The 24,236-nt window shown below is 43.2% G+C and overlaps 2 protein-coding genes, 1 long non-coding RNA gene and 1 pseudogene across 3 annotated transcripts; 1 reads left to right on the top strand and 3 right to left on the bottom strand.

Annotated features, from left to right (window-relative positions):
* Positions 1-1,445: 1,445 nt before the first annotated feature.
* LOC121751013 lies at positions 1,446-1,820 on the bottom strand. Its single transcript, XR_006039989.1, has 2 exons — positions 1,733-1,820; positions 1,446-1,630 (listed from the first exon to the last, which is right to left on the bottom strand). It is a non-coding gene; the product is annotated as an uncharacterized LOC121751013 (long non-coding RNA).
* LOC121750890 (probable pectinesterase/pectinesterase inhibitor 51) lies at positions 1,622-4,082 on the top strand. The gene is made up of 2 exons (XM_042145544.1): positions 1,622-2,693; positions 3,314-4,082. The coding sequence occupies exons 1-2, from the start codon at positions 1,709-1,711 to the stop codon at positions 3,991-3,993; spliced, it is 1,665 nt and encodes a 554-aa protein (XP_042001478.1). The 5' UTR covers positions 1,622-1,708; the 3' UTR covers positions 3,994-4,082.
* An 8,331-nt stretch (positions 4,083-12,413) lies between these two features.
* LOC121752552 lies at positions 12,414-19,479 on the bottom strand (annotated as a pseudogene).
* A 650-nt stretch (positions 19,480-20,129) lies between these two features.
* LOC121750942 lies at positions 20,130-21,225 on the bottom strand. The gene has a single exon (XM_042145607.1). The coding sequence runs from the start codon at positions 21,192-21,194 to the stop codon at positions 20,226-20,228; it is 969 nt and encodes a 322-aa protein (XP_042001541.1). The 5' UTR covers positions 21,195-21,225; the 3' UTR covers positions 20,130-20,225.
* Between the last annotated feature and the right edge of the window lie 3,011 nt (positions 21,226-24,236).

Raw genomic sequence — 24,236 nt, 5'->3', positions numbered from 1 at the left:
CGGCACGCTGGTCAGAATTCCGCCGGGACGGGCGCCATTGTGGACGCTCTAAGTATCAAATCAGCTAGTAATGATTAATAACTATTGCTTGTTCCTTTGTTTTGGATTTCTTTGTCTTTTGTGTTTATCTTTTGTGTTTATCTTTTGTTTTCCCGTTCTCAAATCTCAAGCGAGTAAGTATATGAAAGAGAATATCTTAGTTAAAACTTTAAAACTTCAAAACTTTTGGGTACTATTGTCTCTGTGATAAGCCTGGGCAATTAGATTTACAGTTAAGTAGATTGACTTGGTACAAGCTTACAATTACACTGATTCCAACTTGCCACTTGGTAGCTTATCAAGAGTGAATAGGAGTAGTAATTAGTTTTAAATATGGCATAATTGAAGTTGTTAAACAAACTCCACTTTGGGATTTGAACTCTAAAGGAAAAGCTCATGGTCCCACGCGCCAAAGTTTAATCCAAGAACATTCAAAGTATAATTTTTTAGGGTTTAGGGGTTGTAGCGCAGTCGGCAGTGCGGAGCTGTGGTGACCTTGAGGTCACGGGTTTAATCCCCATCATCCGCTGGGAAACTTTTGGTCTTAATCCGCAAGTCCGGTCGAGCAGGATTAATCCGATTCCGCCGAATGCGAATTCGGAACACATGTGGTCAAACAAAAAAAAACTACTCCCTCCGTCCCGGGCTACTCGCTCATTTCCTTTTCGGCTTGGAGATTAAGGAATGAGTGTATAGGAAAGTCAAAAATGACGGTGGTAGGTGAAATTTTTTACTAAAAATGGAAAGAGTGCAAGTAACTCGGGACGCCCAAAAAGGAAATAAGTGCGAGTAGTGCGGGACGGAGGGAGTATAATTTTTTGTTATCATGTTAGTAAAAAAACTCTGACTAAAAATCTCATTTGAAGGACCTATTGAGAATTGTATTATAGCGGACATGTACATGAAGAGTGATTTATATGGATTCAACAATCTATAAAAATCCTGTATCAAATCAACGACAACAAAGTTCAAGCAAATGAATAATATATTCTCGATATTACTACAAAATAGCAAGAGATTAAGAAAGTTATAAAGCATGCAAATTATAGTACCAATGGCAGGGTAGTATTCAATCAATATTACAGGCTTTGTATAATCATTTCTTAAATTAATAAATCATGCAAATTGTAGTGCGAAGCATTATTATCTAACTCATATCTCAAAGAAGAAATAACATTAATATGTATCTCTCAAAGTAATTCATACTATATGCCTTTGACTTTGAAGCTCTTTAGTGGCTTATATCAATCTTCACTTGACTTTGAAGCTCTTTAGTGGCTTATATCAATCTTCACTTGAAACACTATTTGTATTCCAAAATATACATCCGCGTTTGCACTCTCAGCCTCAAACAACAATTCAACCACCAATTCAGACCCATTTTACATAAAAATAGCAACGAAACCTTTTTCTTAAATTGGTATAAAACCATTCCACTCAATCAATATTTCCCCCAAAGGGAGTGCTGAATTAACATTCAACTTTTTTTCCAAAGGGAATTACCCAATTAAACTATACTACATCCTTCTCAACGTTAACGGATTGGGTACCCCTTCTGCAATAAATTCAAAATAACGCACCATCATCTCTGCTGTGAACACAATTCGTTCATCAGTAATTACAAACAATGCACCACTGAATAAAAAAAAACGAATCGCCCCACAAAAAAATGGCTGCAGACGACGAGACTCACCGGAAATCAAAATTCACCGCCATTTTGGTGGTGGTTCTGATCTGCTGCTCTCTCATCATATTCACCGTCATCTACAACATCTACACCCCCTCCCACCACCGCAAGTTCCCCGTCTACTCCAACGCCGCCGTCATCCACGGCGCCTGCAAGGCGGCGCGCAACCACTCGGCCTGCGAGGCCTCCCTCAAGTCCGAGTGGCGCGAGGCCGGGCCGGCCCCCGCCACCGCCCTGCAGGCGATCAACGCCTCGCTGCAGGTGTCCACGCGGCACCTGCGCGAGGCCATCGCCACGGTGGAAAAGATCCTCGACGGGTCGGCGGACAACGTGAACCGCTCCGACACGTCGAAGCTCTGCCTCGAGGTGCTCCGCCACTCGGACCGACGCGCGGCCATGTCCGTGGAGGCGCTGCCGCGCGGCGCGGGCGGGGTCAGGGACGCGCGCGCGTGGATGAGCGCGTCGCTGGCGTACCAGTACGGGTGCATGTCGGGGCTGAAGAACGTGAACGACACGCCCCTGGTGGCGGAGGCCGTCACGTTCTTCAACACCACCCTCATAGGGTCGACCACAGACGTGCTGGCGATGATGGCGAGCTACGATTACTTCGGGGAGGAGACGAACAAGTGGGGCCCGCCGAAGACGGAGCGGGACGGCTTCTGGCCGTCCGCGGCTTCCTCGGAGGAGGAGGTCGGAGGCGGGGTGCCGTCGGGGATGGCGGTGAATGTGACGGTGTGCGGAGGGTGTGATTACGAGACGGTGCAGGGGGCGGTGGACGCGGCGCCGGAGAATTCGAGCGGCCGGTTTGTGATATGGATCAAGGCCGGGGTGTACAAAGAGACGGTTCGGGTGGGGTTCGAGAAGAAAAATGTGGTGTTTTTGGGGGATGGGATGGGCAAAACGGTCATTACGGGGGCACTCAACGTGGGGATGCCCAGAGTATCCACCTATAATTCAGCAACCGTTGGTAAGTCCATAAATGTTGTTTCTTCGTATTCATATTTATCATGAATTATTGAGGTAAAGCATTCATGAATTCTCTTAAATCACATGTATAAATAACCAATAGCTAACGAACATATTTTTTGCCTAACATTCATAATTAATTGTAATCTGTCTTTATTGTGTCTATAATTTAGAATCTTTAAAACTTCTTAACAGTGAATTAAAGGGAAATCAACAAAAATTACTTTTTGTATTTTTACAATGAAAAAGGGATATTTTGATATTTTAATTCTATATATTAATCTTAATAATGTACTATCTGGCAAGTGGGAAGGGTATTTGACTGATTGTCTGAGGAAATGGTTTTTATTCTTTAAGCCCAATTTCATTAAATTGATTTTTAATTTAAAATTTATAAAGTAAAAGACATGAAAAAAGTGATTAAAATATTTTTAATAGGGAAAAATAAGATCCACTAAACTAATAAAAATAGTTAGAGAGTAGTATACTATTTTTTTAATGGAGATATTATATTTTTAGCCACAACAATAATTGAAAGAAAACTCAAATGTATCATCATCCACAAGATTACAATTTGCAGACATTGACTAATTCAAATCTCTAACACTGATCTTATGAAAGGTGTTCTGGGAGACGGATTCATGGCAAGCAACCTAACAATCGAGAACACAGCCGGCGTAGACGCACACCAAGCCGTGGCATTCCGATCCGACAGCGACCTCTCCGTCTTAGAAAACTGCGAACTCCTCGGCAACCAAGACACCCTCTACGCCCACAGCCTCCGCCAGTACTACAAATCCTGCCGCATCCAAGGCAACATCGACTTCATCTTCGGGCAGTCGGCCGCCGTCTTCCAAGACTGCCTCATCCTCATCGTCCCGCACCAGAACGAGCCCGAGAAGGGCGACAACAACGCCGTGACAGCCCACGGCAGGATCGACCCGGCCCAGTCCACGGGGTTCGTGTTCCGAGGCTGCGTGGTCAACGGCACGGAGGAGTACATGGCGCTGTACGCGGCGAACCCGTCCGTGCACAAGACCTACCTCGGGAGGCCGTGGAAGGACTACTCGAGGACGGTGTTTCTTGGCTGCACGCTGGAGACATTGTTGTCGGTGGATGGGTGGATGCCTTGGAGTGGTGATTTTGCGTTGAAGACCCTCTATTATGGGGAATTTGAAAACAAGGGACCCGGGTCCGATACGTCGAAGCGGGTCAACTGGAGTAGCGTCGTGCCGGCTGAGCATGTGGATTCATACTCGGTTCAGAACTTCATCCAGGGTGATCAGTGGATTCCTTCATGATCTTTGTAACTAATTGATATATACATATAATTCAATATTTAAATTTAAAAGGTTAAATTATAATTAAAGGACTATCTTTGGTGGATTAACTTGTTTCTTTTACCAATTTGAATTTGAACTCTTACATTATTGTATTGTATCTTGAACGAAAGAAAGAAAGAAAGAAAAATAGTACAGTAGTAGTAGAACTTAATTGAGCGGTGCTCGTGAGTTAGATGGAGCACATCACATGTGTTGTGGGGCAACGTTCAATTTTACGTCAAAGGTCAAACAACACAACCAACTTGAATGAAATAATTGAAACTTTTCTCATGGTCATTAACCTCAATCTCATGGTTATTTTACTGAGAAATGGACTGAAATGCGGTATCTTGTTTTATAACCGAAGGCTTTATAGTACTATTAGATTAGATTAGATTATATTTTAATGCATGCATGATTCTATTTCTATGTACAACAAAATTCTGACAATAATTATTCTTTGTTTGAAATTAATGGCTTTTACATATTGACTCACACAAGATATAGAAAATTGATCAACAATGTTATACAAACAAAAAATCTTGTTTACTAGGGTTTTAGGCTTTTAGCCCTTGCCTATATTTCTATGTGTCTCTGTCGCTACTTTTGATGGACAAATAAAATAAATTTTATATAGTTCTTTATCTTTGTCTTAACAATTCGATCATTATATAGTATTTTCTGAAATTCTGGTCATTAATTGTTTATTTACTAGTTACATACAATCGTTCCTTACATTTATATGTAGCAATATTTATTTATATTTTTATGTAACAAAACTAAAAAGATACATATATAAATCTAAATTTTGCTAAAATTTGCTGTGGTGAAAAACACGTCCCTGGGTCAAAATTTGCTATGGTGAAAAATTACCACAACAAAAGAATTTTTTCTTGCTACAACTAACCCATCAAATACTACAAATAATCGTATGAAGACAATAACTAACGGCAGCCAATAAATGTCTCACGTGATCCAATTCCAATCTCTTTGTTCTATTCAACCATAACGAAAACGACTACAAACAGTAAAAAAAATAACACAGCAAGATAAACTCGGTTTGAGCTTTTCATGAATTCGTATGGTGATTGATGATTCCGCGAATTTCTGATGTTAGTAAATGCAGGAAAATACAGATCACGACACAAAGAATTTACGTGGTTCGATTTACTGAGGTAAATCTACGTCCACGGGAAGAAAAGGGGGCAGAGTTGTATTGCTTGATCTGTTTTCTACAGCTTACAAATACAAACTTGCTATTTGCTATATGGTGTTTTATCTCTAGAGAGCTTAACCCTTGGCTATCTGATCTTAGTTCTATTTATACATTGAACTAAGATCGTGGCTTACATCATCACTCTAGGTCGTGGATGTAGTGTAGGTCATGGCCTCAGATCGTGGCCTGAGTTGACACCACTAAATAGATCGTGGGTGCATTGGAAGTTGTGGAGGCCTTTCACGAGTCCACTAACTTCTAGTTCGGTCGAATACTGAGACCGAACTGCTTTGGTCTCAGATCAGCTTTTACCGATCTGAGAGTAGAGCTTGATGCCGACCTGAGGGCAGAGCTTGATTGGTCGGCTTTTACCGAGCTGCAGGCTGAGGCCGAACTCTTTGGTTGTGCCGACCTGAACTCTTGGCCGAACTCTTTGGTTGTGCCGAACTGAACTCTTTCTTGGGCTAGCTGAGCTGTCACTGCTTTTGGGCTTGTTTAGTACGTACCCCATCACTACCCCCCCCGAAAAGCGAAGTGAATCACTTCGGCGAAGCGAGTCACTTCGGCATTCCGGATAAGGGTACGGGGGAGGCTGAAGTCAGGGGACGTGCCTTGCGCGTGACTGCATTAAATGCGGCATTAAATGCGACAGTAAAATCCGGCCGTCGAATCCTGAAAAGGTGGGATATGAAACGGTGCGATGATCTGAAATCTTTTCCAAATCTGATAAATACCGCCTTTCTTCATCATTTGAACACCTTTGCTATTGGCTTCTTCTGCACTCTCTATCTTTTGCGTGAAAAAATTTCCTTCCGCTTTCAAAAATTTCCTCAGGATTTCTTCAACTTTCAAAGAGTAAGAACCATGTCTGCTTCTTCTTCGTCTGAGTCTGGTAGCGGTAGAAAAGGGGGTAAGGGGTCTTCTAGCCGGAAAGAATCCGGGGAGAAGACCGTAGAGTATTTTCACAGTATCTTGAGTAAGGATACTGTGATATCCCTTTACGAAAAATACTCTTTTCCTGGGGGGAAGGCGGTGGTTCCCGACGATGATCATAGGGCTAACGACCCGCCGGAGGGTTATGCCACCGTTTACGAAGCCTGCTTAGAATGCGGGCTTCGTTTCCCTCTTCCCCCACCTTTTGTAGAGCTTCTTGATTTTTTTCAACTCCCTTTAGGTCAGGTGACTCCGAATTCTTGGAGGCACTTGTCAGCTTTTGCTGCCGAACTCCGTAGGTTAGATAAGGATCTGTCTCTGCGGGCAATCCTTAATTTTTTCCAATTTAAAAGGAAGGGATCTTGGTTTTACTTGATCCCCTTACAGCCTTTTAGGGCATTCTGCAAAACCAAGTGGCCGAAATGGCAAAACCGCTTCTTTTTTTATGATAGGACTGCGGCTCCTAGTTTTCCCTGGAGAGGGCCGAAGTCCGTTATCCGTCACCCTCGGCCTGAACCGTTGGACGAGCTCGATGGCGAGCTCAACAAGATTCCCATAGTTAGGAAACAATACACGGAGTCTGAGCTCGTCAAGGGCGACGTCGTGTTCGACATCTCGTCTTCGGACGAAGAGGCCGAGGGTGAGGATTTCTCTTTATCTTTATGCTCTACTGCTTTAGCGAAGAAAACTAACCTTGCTTTCTTGCTTTTTGGCAGTGTACATGCTGAATAAGGCTATCCGAAAGTCCTCCGAGCTTGTGGAGCCGGAGAGGCAGAGAGCCCCTCGCTCGGCGTCTGAAGCCGAGAAGGATCCGAAGAGGCAAAAAACCTCTTCTTCGGATCCGAAAGAGCCGGAGCCGTCTTCGGCTAAAGGGAAGGGGAAATTTCATGAGTCCCAAAAAGTGCCGGGGAAAGAGCTGGTCATCTCCGAGGTGGTTGCAGACATCCCGGAACACGTCCCTGAGCCTTTTCAATGGCCGACGAATTTTGTGGAGGTAAGCTTTCTGACTCGGCTTCTTTTCCACATTTTTTGATGGCCATTCTGTTGAGTTTTTTTTCTTGTTCATCTTCAGAGAGCCAAGCTCGTCTCCGTGGAGCTCTCCAAAGTATCCCACGACTACGAGGAGATGCAGAAGGAGTTGCATCTTGCTCGTAGTCTGGCCGAACAGGCTGAGGCCAAATTTGAGAGGGCCCGAGCTGCTAGGATCTCGGCTCAGGAGGAAGCTCGGTCAGCCAAAAACCAGCTGATCATCCTGCGAGAGCAGACGAAGCTCCGGGAGGCTCAGAAGGAGGCAGCCGATGTGGCTGCCCAGGGGGAGGCTCTCCGTGTTTACACGGAGAAACTCTTTTTGAGCAGCCAGTTCTCGGCCTTTGTCGGTAGTCTGGTAAGGCTAATTACCGATAAGGGCGAGCAGGGGGCCGACGTCGTGCTGCCTCTGTACAGCCGAGAGATAGCCGCTCGGCTTCAGAATCTGCCGCTCCTTGAGGAGCTCGCTTCATCCTCGGTCCTGCTTTCTGCAGACCGAGTCCGGAGCTGTCGAGCTGATCGGGACGAGAACCTGGAGGCTATCTTTGCCTCCGTGGGACCCGTTTCACCCGCTTCGACTTACAACGGAGAGGGTGAGGCCGAGCCGCTGGAGCGGGAGGCCGAAGTCGATCAGGCCGGGCATCCGGAGAAGGAAGCCGATCAGGAGGCGGAGGCGAGGCCGGCAGGAGGCGAGGCTGAGGCTGAGGTAGCCCAGGAGAAAGAAGCTGTACCAGACCGAGGAGCCGGAGACGAAGCTGGCGGAGTATGATTTCGTCTCCCTTCTCTTACTCTGGTTTCTTCCTTGTAAAATGGCCTTGAAGCCCTCCTAGTGTAAAAAATTTTCTCTGTGAATGAAAAATTCTCTACACTTGTCTTCGTATAGCTTTTCGTACTCGCCTTTACTCCTGTTGTATTTTACTATCTGCTCGGTACAGCTGCCGAACTAATATAGCTGCTTTGTACTCAAGGAGATGGAGATACTTCACTGGAAACGGCTGTACTCTTCGGCTTTAGACGAAGCTGAGAAAAGAGCTATAGCCGATCAGACGAAGAATGACGAGCTTCTGGCTCGTTTAGTGAAGCTGGAGGCCGATAATAAGGACTTAGAGTCCGATAAGAAGGATCTGGAGGCCGAGCTGAATACGACCATTGCTGAGAGGACTGCGTACGAGGATTACATCCGTGTGCGCGGGGGCTTGACCATATCAGATGTTCAGAGTCGAGTTGACGAACTGTGGGAGGAATATCATGTACTCCGGAGGAACAATGCGCTGGAGAGCTCGGCTTGCCAACAAGTTGTGAAATCATTACGGCGCTGGGCTTCTCGGTACGACATTGTTCTTTCTCGGCGCCCCTCCATAGAAAGATTCCTTCGGCATATCGTGCCAACAGATGCTCGCACTCCAGATCAAGCCTCTGGTTCCCTTGTTCAAAATCCTACTTCCAGTCAACAACGAACTCCGGGACAGCCGGAAACGTCAAGACGAGAACGGGCTCAGGAGCAACCGGAATCGTCAAGACAGGGACGGACTGAAATTCGCCGAGGAGTTGTGACTATGAGCGAGCAAGATCAGCAGATGATTATTGCAGAGACTCTTCATCGCCGAGGTGTTAGGACTTCTCGGGCTCGGGGAAGAGGCGTTGGGTCGAGGATAGCATCTCGTCGACCTGCTTATTCTTCATCTGCTCGGAACAACCGAACTCGGCTTCCAGAGGATTTTGCAGATAGGTGGCTCAACTTTAGCAACCCTGGACAGTAGAATAGTCCTTTGTAATAGCGTAACGCCATCTTGTAGGGTAGCGGAGTTGTGTGCTGAACAAGATTTGAAAATGAAATTTTGTTTTCGCTTCTGACACTGTGTATTTACAGCTTAGCGAAAAAATTTCATCGTACTTGTCCTCGGTCTTATGAAGTAAACTTCTTTGACCGGACTTGTCTTTGGTCTGATGAAATAAACATCTTTGACCGGACTCGTCTTTGGTCTGATGAAATAAACATCTTTGACCGGACTCGTCTTTGGTCTGATGAAATAAATATCTTTGACCGGACTCGTCTTTGGTCTGATGAAATAAACATCTTTGACCGGACTCGTCTTTGGTCTGATGAAATAAACATCTTTGACCGGACTCGTCTTTGTGTTCTAATTTGGCGATTTTTGTCGCCGGGATCGAACTTTCCCTTGTCCTAATTCGGCGAGTTTTATCGCATGGATCGGACTTTCCCAGTTAACCGAAGTGGTCTTATGCAGTAAGCCTCTTTGACTAGACATGGTCGTCCTCGGTCTTATGAGGTAAACTTCTTTGACCGAACTTGGTCGTCCTAATTCGGCGAGGTTTATCGCGTGGATCGGACTTTCCCTTATTGCAGTTCGTTTCAGACGAAGTGCTTATTAAGCTGAATTGTGGTCTTGTATCCTCCTTGGAAGCTTGGACCCACAGTCGTTGGCTTGTTGCAGTCCGTTTCCGACGGACTGCTTGTTAAGCTGAATTGTGGTCTTGTATCCTCCTTGGAAGCTTTGACTCGCAATCGTGGGCTTATTGCAGCTCGTTTTAGACGAACTGCTTGTTTAAGCTGAATTGTGGTCTTGTATCCTCCTTGGAAGCTTGGACCCACAGTCGTTGGCTTGTTGCAGTCCGTTTCAGACGGACTGCTTGTTAAGCTGAATTGTGGTCTTGTATCCTCCTTGGAAGCTTTGACTCGCAATCGTGGGCTTATTGCAGCTCGTTTTAGACGAACTGCTTGTTTAAGCTGAATTGTGGTCTTGTATCCTCTTTAGAAGCTTTGACTCACAATCGTGGGCTTATATATGTTCTAAGAAGGGGATCAGCCTTCGAAGAACAAGATACCTCAGTAACATTTGTAAGAGACGACACGCACATAGACAGACAAAACGCACAGAGACAAACAAAGACCAAGCAAACCAAAGAAAACACATTGACCGAACAGAACTCAAGACTGACTGACCGGACTCTCTTACAAATGAAACTTTTTGAGGTTGGAAACGTACCATGTTCGGGGTACTTGTGCTCCTGACAGTCAATTTGTAAGACCCTTTGCCGAGGACTTCTGACACCCGATATGGACCTTCCCATGTGGGTTCGAGTTCGCCCAGCTTTTCTGCTCGGCTTACTTCGTTGTTTCTCAAGACGAGATCTCCCACTTGAAATTGCAGCTTTTTCACCCTTTGGTTATAATACCGGGCTACTTGCTCCTTGTACTTGGCTGCTTTTATGCAGGCCAATTCTCTTCTTTCTTCGGCAAGATCTAGTTCGGCTCTCAGTCCGTCACCATTCATTTCGGAGGAGAAATTGAGTTCGGGGACTGGGTATGCCGATCTAAACCGGAATCACGGCTTCAGTGCCGTACACCATCGAGTTCGGCTCCGGTGTGACTTCGGTCATTTCGCCTGCCTCTGACTCCGGCTGCTGTGATTGCTATGCTTGATGGTGCCGAGCTGATTGCTCGGCACTTTTAAGCGCAATCTGCTAACTCTTGCTCTTTTTTGATCACCTCGGATGACCGCTATCCCTCCTTTAGGGGGGAAGGTGTTCGGCGAGGATGCCTCTGATCGCTATGATCGGGCTTCTTTTCGTCTCCTCTAGATGAGCTGTCTAAAGACCGTTTTCGACGGTCTGCCTCATCGGCTCGGGAGAATTGGTCCGCAATGTCCCACATCTCTTGAGCTGTTCGCGGACTGCATTCCACGAGCTTTCTGTAGAGAGCTCCGGGCAGGATTCCATTTTGGAATGCCGAAATGACAAGTAGATCATTGAGATTATCTACTTGTAGGCATTCCTTATGGAATCTCGTCAGGAAGTCGCTGATCTTTTCGTCGCGACCTTGACGTATAGAAAGCAGCTGAGCCGAAGTAATCCGGGCTTCCGCTTTCTGAAAGAACCTCCTGTGGAAAGCATCCATTAGATCTCGGTAGGATCTAATGCTGCCTTGAGGAAGGTTGTCGAACCACCTTCTGGCGTTCCCGATAAGCAGCTCGGGGAACAGTTTGCACATATGGACCTCATTGAGACCCTGGTTCGCCATATTATACTGATAGCGTCCCAGGAAGTCATGAGGATCCACCAACCCGTCATAAGTCATTGACGGAGTTCGGTAGTTCTGTGGCAAGGAAGTTCGGGTGATATCGTCCGAGAACGGAGTCTTCAATGCTCCGTACATGGCGAACCCGACACCTCTTCGGTATGGAGGAGATGGAGTTCTCCTGTGATTCCGGTACCGAGGAGGAACAGGAACATGTCGGGGTTGAGGATTCTTCTTCCTGGAAGACACGGTACTACTGCGGTAGTGACTTTCATGTCTGGACGAGGAAGGAGAATCTACCGTTTTCGTCTTCGGCTGTTGGCTCTTTTGCAGGAAGGCTAAGAACTCATCCTGCTTCTCAGCCAAGAACAGCTTGACAGCCTCATTCAAATCAGGCTGCTGGGAAGACTCGGTGTGTGGACCTTTCGAGCGGCTTGTTCCTTCATCGTGAAAACTGGAAGTAGATGTCTCCCGAGGCTGTTTTCCGGACCTGCGGGCTGGATTAGCTTCCTTATGGTTTTCACGAACGGTATTACGGGTAGTATGTGATCTGGTATGCATTTTTTTTTGGGGTGGAAAAAGGGTCAAAAATTCGCTTTATCACAAATTTGGTTCTCTGTTTCCCACAGACGGCGCCAGTGATGATTCCGCGAATTTCTGATGTTAGTAAATGCAGGAAAATACAGATCACGACACAAAGAATTTACGTGGTTCGATTTACTGAGGTAAATCTACGTCCACGGGAAGAAAAGGGGGCAGAGTTGTATTGCTTGATCTGTTTTCTACAGCTTACAAATACAAACTTGCTATTTGCTATATGGTGTTTTATCTCTAGAGAGCTTAACCCTTGGCTATCTGATCTTAGTTCTATTTATACATTGAACTAAGATCGTGGCTTACATCATCACTCTAGGTCGTGGATGTAGTGTAGGTCATGGCCTCAGATCGTGGCCTGAGTTGACACCACTAAATAGATCGTGGGTGCATTGGAAGTTGTGGAGGCCTTTCACGAGTCCACTAACTTCTAGTTCGGTCGAATACTGAGACCGAACTGCTTTGGTCTCAGATCAGCTTTTACCGATCTGAGAGTAGAGCTTGATGCCGACCTGAGGGCAGAGCTTGATTGGTCGGCTTTTACCGAGCTGCAGGCTGAGGCCGAACTCTTTGGTTGTGCCGACCTGAACTCTTGGCCGAACTCTTTGGTTGTGCCGAACTGAACTCTTTCTTGGGCTAGCTGAGCTGTCACTGCTTTTGGGCTTGTTTAGTACGTACCCCATCAGTGATATTGAACCTCCAATCTCGAATACAACCTGATTCGTGCAAAATGAAAGCCTATTTTAATTTCATCAAGTGTATTTCCCAAGTCAGCTTTTGGTTATTATTAGAAGTAGGCTGAACCAGTTCGAGTCAGTTTTTTATGAGGTAGTAAAAAATAGTAAAGCAACTCTACAACATGAATGCAATGGATCTGATAAGTTTGTTCACATGTAGGATCTGGTCTCTCAGGTGGCTCGACGTTCGACCAAAACGGAAGTTGTCCTTGAGGGTATTCTGAAAGAGCCCAAGGTTGAGTCATACGTCGACTCATTGACAACATGATCACTTGAATTCACCTGGACGGATCACGTCATTATACAAGAATATATGCATATGAGCAGACTATTGGAGTTTGTATATCATTGTGAAAAGTGGTTAAAGAAGAGGGCCAATAGGAACCTGCACTGGGTGAAGTTGTAGATCTTTTCCCCTAAGAGATGGGCTGGCAAACGTGACATCCGTGGGGCATGCGTTGATTAGAACAATGATGTACGAGTAGCTGCAAGCATAATCCATACATATGTTTCACACAGTTGGTATAAATGTAAATGTTCTTTATATAAGACTTTATGGTTTCACTAACATGGGATCTAACTGCAAAAGTTCAGGAACTCCATTTGTGTCCATCCTCGAGGCTCATGACAATCACACAGGGGATTGATGATGAACCCGTGTTATGAAATCACACTCTTTCCTGAATGAAGATGTCAAACTTAAATGAGTGCATTGATCTGAGCCTTAGTTTTTGAATCTTGATGAGAAGACAAGAGGAATCCATCTGATTGAAAAGAAAAGGAAATACATAAACAGTTTATCTTCTAATAACCTGAATTGCATTTGCTATGCAGACGGAAAAGTGGGGAAGAGTATCTGATTCTAATAAGGCTACAAAAGTTGTCGAGCGCTGCAAGGATGTGATTTTGTTGAGGCTTATATGCTGGATCTGCCAGTCTGATTTTCATTCTGCAGAAAACAGGAAAAGAAGAAGAGTCGGACAAGAGAAATACATCGCATAGTGATATGGAACTTCAACACTATAATTGATCCGATTTTAATAGTTATCATGCTATAGGATTAAGGGAAATTATGATTACAATGGCCAATTTCGCTCATTCTTTTCTCTTGGAGGAAGGGCCAACGCCCCAGTTATTAGAGTTGTAGCTGAAGTCTAACCTGAAAGAAGAACTTGGAGAGTTGTAGAGTTATCAAGAAATAACAACTTGAGAAACGTCATATTGCGCCATGTCAGCAACTCTGCAGTAGTAAGCAATAGTTCTACCAATTTTTATGCTTCTGCTGAACATAACAGTAGCGTTACGATTTTTGTATGACTGAGTACCTCTGACCTACCTATTGAACCAATCGCCTGAATTATATGAGTCACGATCTAATGATTTTGATCGCAGAATCTCATCGCCAGCATGAAAGAAAGGTATTCCCTACGATTAAACACTTGTTTGAAGAAAGCATAACATACTGAGGAAAATCAAGTTTTTATCATTTTCAGTTACAACTATGAAGGCAAACAAAATTCTGGATCCAACGTGATATATTAAGACAATTTGAATATAGAACTCAAAGTTAAAAACCTGGGAAAGTGCAATGATGCTGGTCGCCAAATGGTTCGTCCTACATCTAGCATCCAAAGAGATATTTACCGGAGTCTATACATAATAAGAATAGTATTAAATAATGTATATCAGCAAGAACCCCTGTGCAAACAAAAAATGAGAGTTACCTTCAAACTGACAATGTCGAACAAGGTCTCATTATCATGAGCAGAGACATAATTAACCTAATTAATAAAAATAAAAACAATCGTAGACATTAGCTGCTTAGTGTCCAATAAGAGCACTTGCATATATGAAATTTGAAGACTTAATTGACTGACAGAAAGCTTGCATATTGAGCAACCTCCATTTATAAATAGATTTGTCAGCCCTTACTGTTTCTATGGGGGATGAAGCATATGCAACAGGTAACCCATTATGCGTTGAAACTTCACATCCTTTAACCTGCTTGGTGGCAAGGGACAAAGAACAGGGATCCTTATGATGGCAAAATGTTGGAAGATATGTATTGCTGATAACAAAACACTGCTTTAGCAATATAATTTCATAGTGGTTTTTATGAAGTTCATAAATTATGTACGAGAAGGCGTTCCTTTCATAATTCTCATGCAGATTTTTTTAAAGTCATCTATGTGAGGAAGAATTTTTTGATGCTAAGCTTTTTCTTTCTTCAATAAAAAATTTCAATCTCCATTAGATCTTAAAATCATGAAGAAGAGTGTGTACAAGTTATTTGATAGATTATTAAAACCTACTGGAATATATTGTGATTGTAACTGGTTTACATAACAAAATATTAACAGATCAATAGCTGATGAGAACGTTACCTCGTGGCCCTCATGGTTAGTTAGAACATAATCCTTTAGGTTGGCAGCCATCCCAACCTGCCTTATAAAACATGACGATGGATGAGTCATAACACAATAATTTCTAACAGAAGAAGAAAACAAGTACTAAAATCATCATTCCCTTGAAGCCCATTCGACACGAGAAATATGACTAAGCTAAGAAAATGCAACCTATTGTGAAAGTTCAAAAATAGTGTCTACCAAAAGTTTGTAATTTTTTCATTACTACTCCGTTTCAACTAGGAACCTAGACCAACAATTTGTTAATTTATCAATTATTATGCAATAATTCCTGAAAATCGTATAGTGGAGTACATACTAATATTCGCCATTCAAAGTACCTGAATGTGATCCTTGGATACAGCAAGCATATGTGCCATCGTAGATTTGCTTCCATGGTCAAGATCATTGGGCTGAAAAGGTAAAATGATTAGTAAAAATTATAGTACTTCAGAAAAAGTGTTACAAAGTATTGATGAGAAAACCTAGGAGCGAGTAAATCTATTATTGAAAATTCACAAAGCAAAATGTTGGATAAAATGGAGTTAACTGGACTCCATGATGGGGATTACCTCAACCAATAAACCTGTTGCGAAACCTTGTTGAAGTACAGGTCCAAAATGAGATCCACCAAGCACTGCATCTCGAATCCGGTCATTGAAGCTGAAATCATGTTTCACAGTTATTTATTTGCTTGGAAACATATCTAAATTCATGTTAGGTAGTAGTATAAATTATCATATCTGCCACTTCTAATGTTTAAAGCATTATGATAAGTTCTGTATAGATAAGATCCTTCAGTCAGCAGAGGATTCTATCAGGATTAGCTTATCTGATTAAGGTAAGGTTTCAATAGTATCACTGACCATAAAAGTCTCATGGAGATGATCTTATCATATGTGATGCAGTTATGAGGTAAACTTGAACACGGCCAACCAAAATCCTTAATAATGAAAATCAAAAGGCTTAATTGTTGCAAAACCTTTTAACATATTTTCAATTTTCAACAACTTTCAAAATGCAGCAAACGTGTGCTGCTAAGACGATGTTACAAATTGGGGATGCTGTAAAGGGAAACATGAAAAGATGGTGTTGTAATTTCAGCCCATTAAATATCGTGTCAAAATTGCAAATTTGGTAAAGATTGTGTTATTTGTGACAATTGACCCAAATTAAAAGGGTTGACTTGTTTTTGTCTAAATATGAAACATAATTTCCATAGTTTGGAACCGAGAAATGAGATCAAGATGCTACCTTATTAATGATAATCATGTTCTAGGCCTCTACGGTATGTACACAAAACACATTATGTTATTATTGAGTTTTTTATGGTGTTTTAGAAGTGAGCTTACAAAATTTTGGAAGATCTATGATGCCACAGTGATATGGTGCTCCTGATTTAAGGATAACGAAGCAGCTAAAGAATGATCTAGGATGTAATATATGACATACAAAGCACGATATTCTTGTTAGGGGATTTTAGGTGAAAACAATGATGTTTAATCTCAGTAAATCTAGATGGCTAGCAAGACTTATACCTTCCGATTACAGTTCCAGAAATGTTGAACTGTGATGCATTAACACCACGCCCGTTTCCAGCCACTTCTCCAAAGTTCCATCCTTCACCGTATCTGAAAATGAACATGTCCACAATGACGAGGCAAGTATGAAGAACAAAAGAACCAAAAATAATTCAGTTCTTCACACATACATGTAGATGCTAGAGCCTTCGACTCCATCGTTTTCTTTCACTAAATTCTGAAGCATACTTCTGGCCTTTACATCAAAAAGTAAGTTTAGTTAAGGCGTCAAAACCAGATCCTGAGGCTGTCACAATATAAAGACTGTTTGATAAACAAATTCCCACACCAGCTCTGCAGAGAGACACAATTCTTTACCATTTGGTCTCTTCAAAAATATTGTTACAGAGTAAACTTGGGTAAGATACATTTGTCCCTTTTTATGCTTCCATATATCCCTTGACAGTCTTTATAGCATTATTTAAAGCCCCTGGCAATAAAGCTGAGTGATTCTACTGATCTGTGTATCATGCTTATATGGAAAGGGGCAGGGTCACAGTAATACAAAAGTTTTATGCAAAACTGCAAGTATAAGCCAGGTATGAACATTTAAAACTGAAAATATATAAAAGATGAAACTTCACATCTTAGCAATAAAGCTGAGTGACAGTCTTTTTAAGATGAAGCATTCCAGCTGAATCCTTCAAGCAATAACAAACTTTAATGAAATAGGATATCTAAAGTCACAGCAGGCATAATAAATACTTCAAGTATTTTATCATTCTAGTTTCTAGGTTGGGTAGAATCGTGATCTTTTCTCTTTAGATTTCCTTTGGTAAAGGCATACCCATAATACAAGAACTAAGTGCGATCAGGCTGACCAATTGCATTGAGATGTGTAAGCTCCTGATTAATAGTTAATAGATAAAGTGAAAATAAAACCAAGAAGATGCTGATGGAAGAGAGGATTCTAGCACAAGAAAATGGTTGCAGAGATTACAGGGCAAGTAAAGGCAAGGTAGCCACCACGGAACTTAGATGGAACAGTATCATCACTGGCACTGCAATAAAAAGTTCACAGAAGACACAAGTAGCACACATCAACAAGTTAGTATCTATCTTACTTTTGATATACGACTTGCTCAAAGTAATTGCAAGTGAGATGATAGTCTCATTGCTAAATATAAGAGAGGGCAAACGAATTAACTGTTTCTCAATTTTGTTGACTCAGATTTCTTAATGTTACCAATAAATCTTCAATATATGAATCGTAAAATCCTTTCAGCCGCCCTCAAATGGCTTACCATATATCTCAACAAGGATTTGAATAAGACAAGCTTGGTTCATGATTTACCTGAAGTCTCTTACATGCAACTCGTAAATACTGATATCAGAAAATGACAGTAGATCTGGTTTTTCATCTACCAAATGATCCCAAGATTCAGGTTTTAGAGCCTCAGAAGCAACATTGACAAAGAGGGTTCGCCTTCCATCAGCTGACAGCCTACAGTTACAAAAGATGTGGCCATGTTAAGCCTAAGTAAGTCTCACTAATATAACAATTAAAATCTATGAATATATATAATCAGCATACCCTCTTGCGTATGGATCATTTGCAATACATTTTGTAATTTGCAAGGTGCTAGGATGGTAGACATAGACTTCATAAACATAGTAACAGCCATCCCAAGTCACTGGACCTTCAGCACTCCAGACACCATTTGATTCCTCAAGCTGGACAACTTCTAAGGGATCACCACCTACAGGTTCTCCATAAATAAGCACACTCACTTTCTTTATATATCAAAAAAGAAAAAAAATACTCAAATGATAATATGAATGATTCATAGTCAGTATTTTGGAGCTGAGAAAAATAAAAAATAATAGGAATAGCATTCACCCGTGCAGTCGGTGCCAAGAGATGAAGAGAAACAGAATCAGAAGAGAAAGTTGCACCAAGAGGACCATCGTAAGAGAATAGTTCATCCAGAACACCAGGTAACTGCAGACCGGTGATGCTAGTGCATTCTTCATCAGCTGCATATAAAAAAGTATAATTACTCATCAGTTAAATTTTCACAATCCAAGTTGTGATTAGCAAGTCACTGACAATATTTAAAAGCTGAGAAAACTACAGACGACATTAACGAACATGATTTAATCAGCTAAGCAATCTAATCAGAACAAAAGTCTGTTTTAAAAATTAGGATTACATCCTCAAATGTACTGTTATGCGGGGAACCACCAACAAGTCCGTTCATGAGATTTTTAAATTGGATGCTGAAATATTTCACTTACAGCTTAATGCAGCAACAGCCAATTGGTATTTCAGTAAACTGTTGACATCCAGACCTGGAGGAATTTGGAAGGATTTGTAATCATGGATATGAGGAAATTTTTCAATTACCTAACAACATAGAGAAATCAAGAAAAATAAACTTTTCATTAGAGGTGTAGACAATTATCTGTTTCAATGGACCACAAAAGATAAGTTTAAGCTGAAATCCTCACTGCGAGGGAATATAATTTTTTTCCATTAAGTGTCTCACATGTTCCGGGAGCCTTAAGCCTTTCTTTACTTTGTTCAAGCTTAATCTTAACATCATACCCTGTTCAGAGAAAGGTTGTAAGATGGTTATCGAGTTAAAATAAGAATAGACAAGGATGCATTATTAGAGAAGCTAACCTCCAATTTTCCCATTTACTGCAGAGAGAGCGGCATCTTTACTTCCATATAGACAACACGAACCATCTCGAACATCCATATTCCAGGCAATTGTATCCTTACCGACCCAAAATGCTCGAGAATGCAGCATGATTTCCTGCAAGAATATGTAAGAACAAGAACTGAAAGGAATTAAAAATGAGAAGAAAAGCCTTTTTCAAATAGAGAGGTAAACATATTCTATGTTCAAGTCTTGTCTTGTCATTGCCCTGATCCTCATTGTTGGGCTCGTAGCTTGTGAGGACACCCCAAAAAGCCTTATACCAAGAGAGACATCATCTACACTCATAAGTTACTGACCAAATATCACCCACCCACCCACTTGAATCCGATTCACTTTTGCAGTATAAATAAATACTCCGTATCAAATGCAAAATATCTCCATTTAAATTTCTACAGATAATGCGCAATCCAACAAAAATGTTCAAGTTATACGAGCATATTTTGAGTGGCACATACGTTTGCGGTTATTTGTACTGGATGATTTAGTTGGTTTGGATTCCTTTAACTATGATTTCTACTTACATTTGACCCTTCACAGAGTTTCATCAGGAAAACAAATCATCTCTTAAATTCTTGATCTTATATTGATTCTAGATAATTTTTTTATTTTTCAAGCTCTGATTTCCACCACAACAAAAGTAAAATCAACCGAAAATTATCTTATAGGAGTATGAAGGTGATTTTCAGTTCGACTAAATACATTAGACGGGAAAAATGGTTTCAGAAACCAATTACACCATACATTGAGTCGATAGAAATGGCAACAGAATATAAAGCGCATTTCAAATAGAAATATCAACGAAAAAGGAACAAAATTTGTTAGTAATATACAAAGAGCAAAGTATCGATTTACTAATCCATAAAATGCAATAGACATACACAAGAAAACAGAAGCAAAAAAGAGTTAATTTATCCGTCAACCAAGATCTTAGTGGTCTAACTTGTAGTAATAAAGATTAAGAAAAAAATCCCTCCACCTAATTCCATACCCTAAATAAAAGCAAGATAAACTCCTAAACCGATATTTCATTAGTAACGGGTAGCTCGGTATGATCAATGTCAGCATGCGGATCCGTAGCCATCTGAGCCAGCTTAACAAGGCTAGCCGTGGCCAGCATGGCCTTCGCATTCATATCATGCTGCGCCCTAGCGCTCATGCACTGGCAAGCCGCGAAAGCCGCGTGAAACAAATCATAGTTCTTAGCCGGGCGGAACAAACAATGCCCCAATATCCTGAGAATCGGCTGCATGAGCTCCCACGGCAGGCCGATCCGGCCCCGCTTCCCGTCCGCCCTCTCGGCGTCGCAGCCCGACCACACCCTGCAGAACTCGCAGAAGTCGAGCTTGGAGCCGACGGGGAGGAGGGAGACCCTGCTGTAGTAGAGCTCGAGCGCGACGCCAACGATCTTGGCGCGGCGCGTGGAGCGGACGGTGCCGTGGGGCTCGAGGACGGGCGTGATGACGGCGAGGTGGAGCTCGGTGGAGGCGTGCTTGGCGGGGTGGGTTTTGTTCTCGTGGTAGACGCTGGGGTGGGCGAGGTCGGGGACGGAGACGGTGGAGGCGAGGCCGCCGCGGGAGGAGGTCTCGTGGGCGTAGATGGCGAGGAGGACGGACTCAAAGCCGGGGAGGGGCTTGCTGAGGGCGGCGCGGGTGAGGTAGACGCCGGCGAGGGTGGGGAGGAAGCGGAGGACCACGAGCTGGAGGTGGGGGTCGGCGGAGTGGAAGGTGTCGTACAGCCACGCGCAGAGGTTATCGTTCACGGCGCCGGAGTCGGGGCGCCGGAGGAGGGTGGAGATCTGGGTGGCCACGTCGGGGTCGTGGAGGAGGGACGTGGCGGGGGTCTCGGAGGAGGACAGGTGAGGGGGGAAGTAGCGGAGGATGGCGGCGAGGGACTCCACGGCCGCGCGCCCCTTGCTGAAGGGGTCGCCCCATTTAGTGCGGGCTTTGCCGCCGCTGTCGGATTTTGCCGGTGATTCGGTCATTGTTGATGGGAAAATGGTTGTTCAGATTGGATTTTCGAAATTTTGTTTTCTGTGTTTTTGTTTGGAAAAGGAGGATAATTTGGAGGAAATTAGGATCTTGACTAATTAATTATGGGTAAAATATTACTAGAATTAAATTTTTAGTCAGCTAATTATAATTGTAAAAATATTCTGTATCTTAATTTGTGGAGTATTTTATTTGTGAAAGTTTATTTTTTATTTTTTTATTATCCCAAATACAAGTATAGTTAAATGGATATTTAAATGTTCATTTACACATTATGAGATAATAATCTTTGCAATAGGAATTATGACACTTTCCGAACAACCACGCTTCATTCTTGAATGCCCACTGATGAATCTGCGAATTTTTGATGGTGATGAATGCTCGTAAAAATAAAGGAAGATCAACACACAGAGATTTACGTGGTTCGATTTACTGAGGTAAATCTACGTCCACGGGAAGAAAAGAGGGCAGAGTTGTATTGCTTGATCTGTTTTCTACAGCTAACAATACAGACTTGCTATTTGCTATTTTCTCTCTAGAGAGCTTAACAGAAGTTAACAGAAGGAGATTATCTATCTGACCTAGGTTCTATTTATACATTGAACCAAGATCGTGGCATGCAGCATTTATTAGGTAGTGGATGTCGTGGAGGTCGTGGCGACCTTGCATGGGTCCACTATCCTGCATGAGTTAATGACTGCTTGACACCACTAAATAGATCGTCGGTGTAGCGGAGGTGGAAATCTTGCATGAGTCCACTATTTCCTAGTTCGGTCGAATACTGAGACCGGACTGCTGAATTATTGCCGAGCAGCTTTTGCCGATCTGAGAGTAGAGCTTGATGCCGACCAGAGAGCAGAGTTTGATTGGTTGGCTTTTACCGAGCTGTAGGCTGAGGCCGAACTCTGTGGTTGTGCCGAACTGAACTCTTGAGTCATGCCGGACTGATACTCTTTAGCCATGCCGAACTGATACTCTTTCTTGGGCTTTACTGCTGTTGGGCTTGTTTAGTATTTGCTTAGTACGTACTCCATCACTACCCCCCCCGAAAAGTGAAGTGAATCACTTCGGCATTCTGGATAAAGGTACGGGGTAAGTTGATGTTTGTCCTCGGTCTGATGAAGTGAACTCTTCTTTGACCGGACTTGGTTTGTGTCCTAATTTGGCGAGTTTTATCGCTCGGATCGAACTTTCCGTTGTCCTAATTTGGGGATCGGACTTTCCCTTGTCCTAATTCGGCGAGTTTTATCGCGTGGATCGGACTTTCCCTAGTCCTAATTCAGGCAAGTTTTATCGCGAGAATCAGACTTTTGTTGCAGTTCGTTTCAGACGAAGTGCTTGATTCTTAAGCTGAATTGTGGTCTTGTATCCTCTTTAGAAGCTTGGACTTCACAATCGTTGGCTTATTGCAGTTCGTTTCAGACGAACTGCTTGTTTAAGCTGAATTGTGGTCTTGTATCTTCTGTAGAAGCTTTGACTCACAATCGTTGCTTGTATATGTTCTAAGAAGGGGATCAGCCTTCGAAGAACAAGATACCTCAGTAACATTTGTAAGAGACGACATACACAGAGACAGACAAAACACACAGACAAAACGCACAGAGACAAATAAAGACCAAGCAAACAAAATAAAGCACATTGAGCAAACAGGACTCAAGACTGACTGACCGGACTGTCTCTTACAAATGGAACTTTTTGAGGTTGGAAATGTGCCATGTTCGGGGTACCTGTTCTCCTGACATGTGAGCCAATTTGTAAGACCCTTTGCCGAGGACTTCTGACACCCGATACGGACCTTCCCATGTGGGTTCGAGCTTGCCCAGCTTTTCTGCTCGGCTTACTTCGTTGTTTCTCAGGACGAGATCTCCCACTTGAAATTGCAGCTTCTTCACCCTTTGGTTGTAATACCGGGCTACTTGCTCCTTGTACTTGGCTGCTTTTATGCATGCCAATTCTCTTCTTTCTTCGGCAAGATCTAGCTCGGCTCTCAGTCCGTCGTCATTCATTTCTGAGGAGAAATTTAGAGTTCGGGGACTGGGTACGCCGATCTCCACCGGAATCACGGCTTCAGTGCCGTATACCAGACTGTACGGAGTTTCACCGTTGGAGGTTGTGGGTGTAGTTCGGTAGGACCATAGGACTTGAGGGAGATTTTCTACCCATTGTCCTTTGGCTTGTTCTAACCGAGCTTTTAACCCTTTCACCAGGATACGATTTGTTACCTCCGTTTGTCCGTTTGCTTGTGGATGAGAGACCGAAGTGAACCGCTGTTGAATATTCAGCTCTTGGCACCAATTCTTGAACGTCTTGTCGGTGAACTGAGTCCCGTTATCCGAGATGAGGATGTGGGGTATGCCAAATCGGCACACTATGTTCTTCCAGACGAAATCCAATGCCTTCGAGCTCGTTATCGTAGCTAATGGTTCAGCTTCCACCCACTTCGTAAAGTAGTCCACGGCAACGATTAGGAATTTCATTTGCCGAGGAGCTTGAGGAAGTGGTCCCACTATGTCTATGCCCCATTGCATGAAAGGCCAAGGGCTCTGCATAGTGGATCATCCTTGGGATATTTGCATGGATTTGGCACTTCGGGCAGGTCTTGACGAGCTGCACTGCTTCTTGTACCAAGGTTGGCCAATAATATCCCCATCTTAGAACTTTTTTAGCTAAAGCTCTAGCTCCGATGTGGCTGCCGCACGATCCTTCATGAACTTCTCTGAGGATGTAGTCCGTCTCTTCTGGTCCTACGCACCGCAATAACGGCTGGAAGTAAGACTTTCTAAAGAGGACTCCTTCATGAAGTTCGTACCGAAGTGCTCGGCACGTGATCTTCCGAGCTTCTCTCTTATCCTCGGGCAATTGTCCTTGATCCAGATACTGCAAGATCGGCGTCATCCAGTTCGGCGAGCTGGATACTGAATGTACCTCGGCTTCATCAATGCTTCGATGCATTAATTCTTCCGCCTTTGAGCTCGGATCTGAGGCCAACTTACTTAAGGTATCTGCTCGGCTATTTTCCGCTCTGGGAACGCGGA

The sequence above is a fragment of the Salvia splendens genome, chromosome 10, assembly GCF_004379255.2.
Source record: "Salvia splendens isolate huo1 chromosome 10, SspV2, whole genome shotgun sequence".
NCBI lineage: Eukaryota > Viridiplantae > Streptophyta > Magnoliopsida > Lamiales > Lamiaceae > Salvia > Salvia splendens.
Note: the sequence above shows the minus strand (reverse complement) of the source record. Positions and strands in the feature narration are given on the sequence as shown.

Coding starts and splice junctions, on each gene's coding strand:
- LOC121750942 (XM_042145607.1), bottom strand. CDS start 21,194: ATGACCGAATCACCGGCAAAATCCGACAGCGGCGGCAAAGCCCGCACT.
- LOC121750890 (XM_042145544.1), top strand. CDS start 1,709: ATGGCTGCAGACGACGAGACTCACCGGAAATCAAAATTCACCGCCATT. Junction 2,694..3,313: donor CTATAATTCAGCAACCGTTG/GTAAGTCCATAA, acceptor ATCTTATGAAAG/GTGTTCTGGGAGACGGATTC.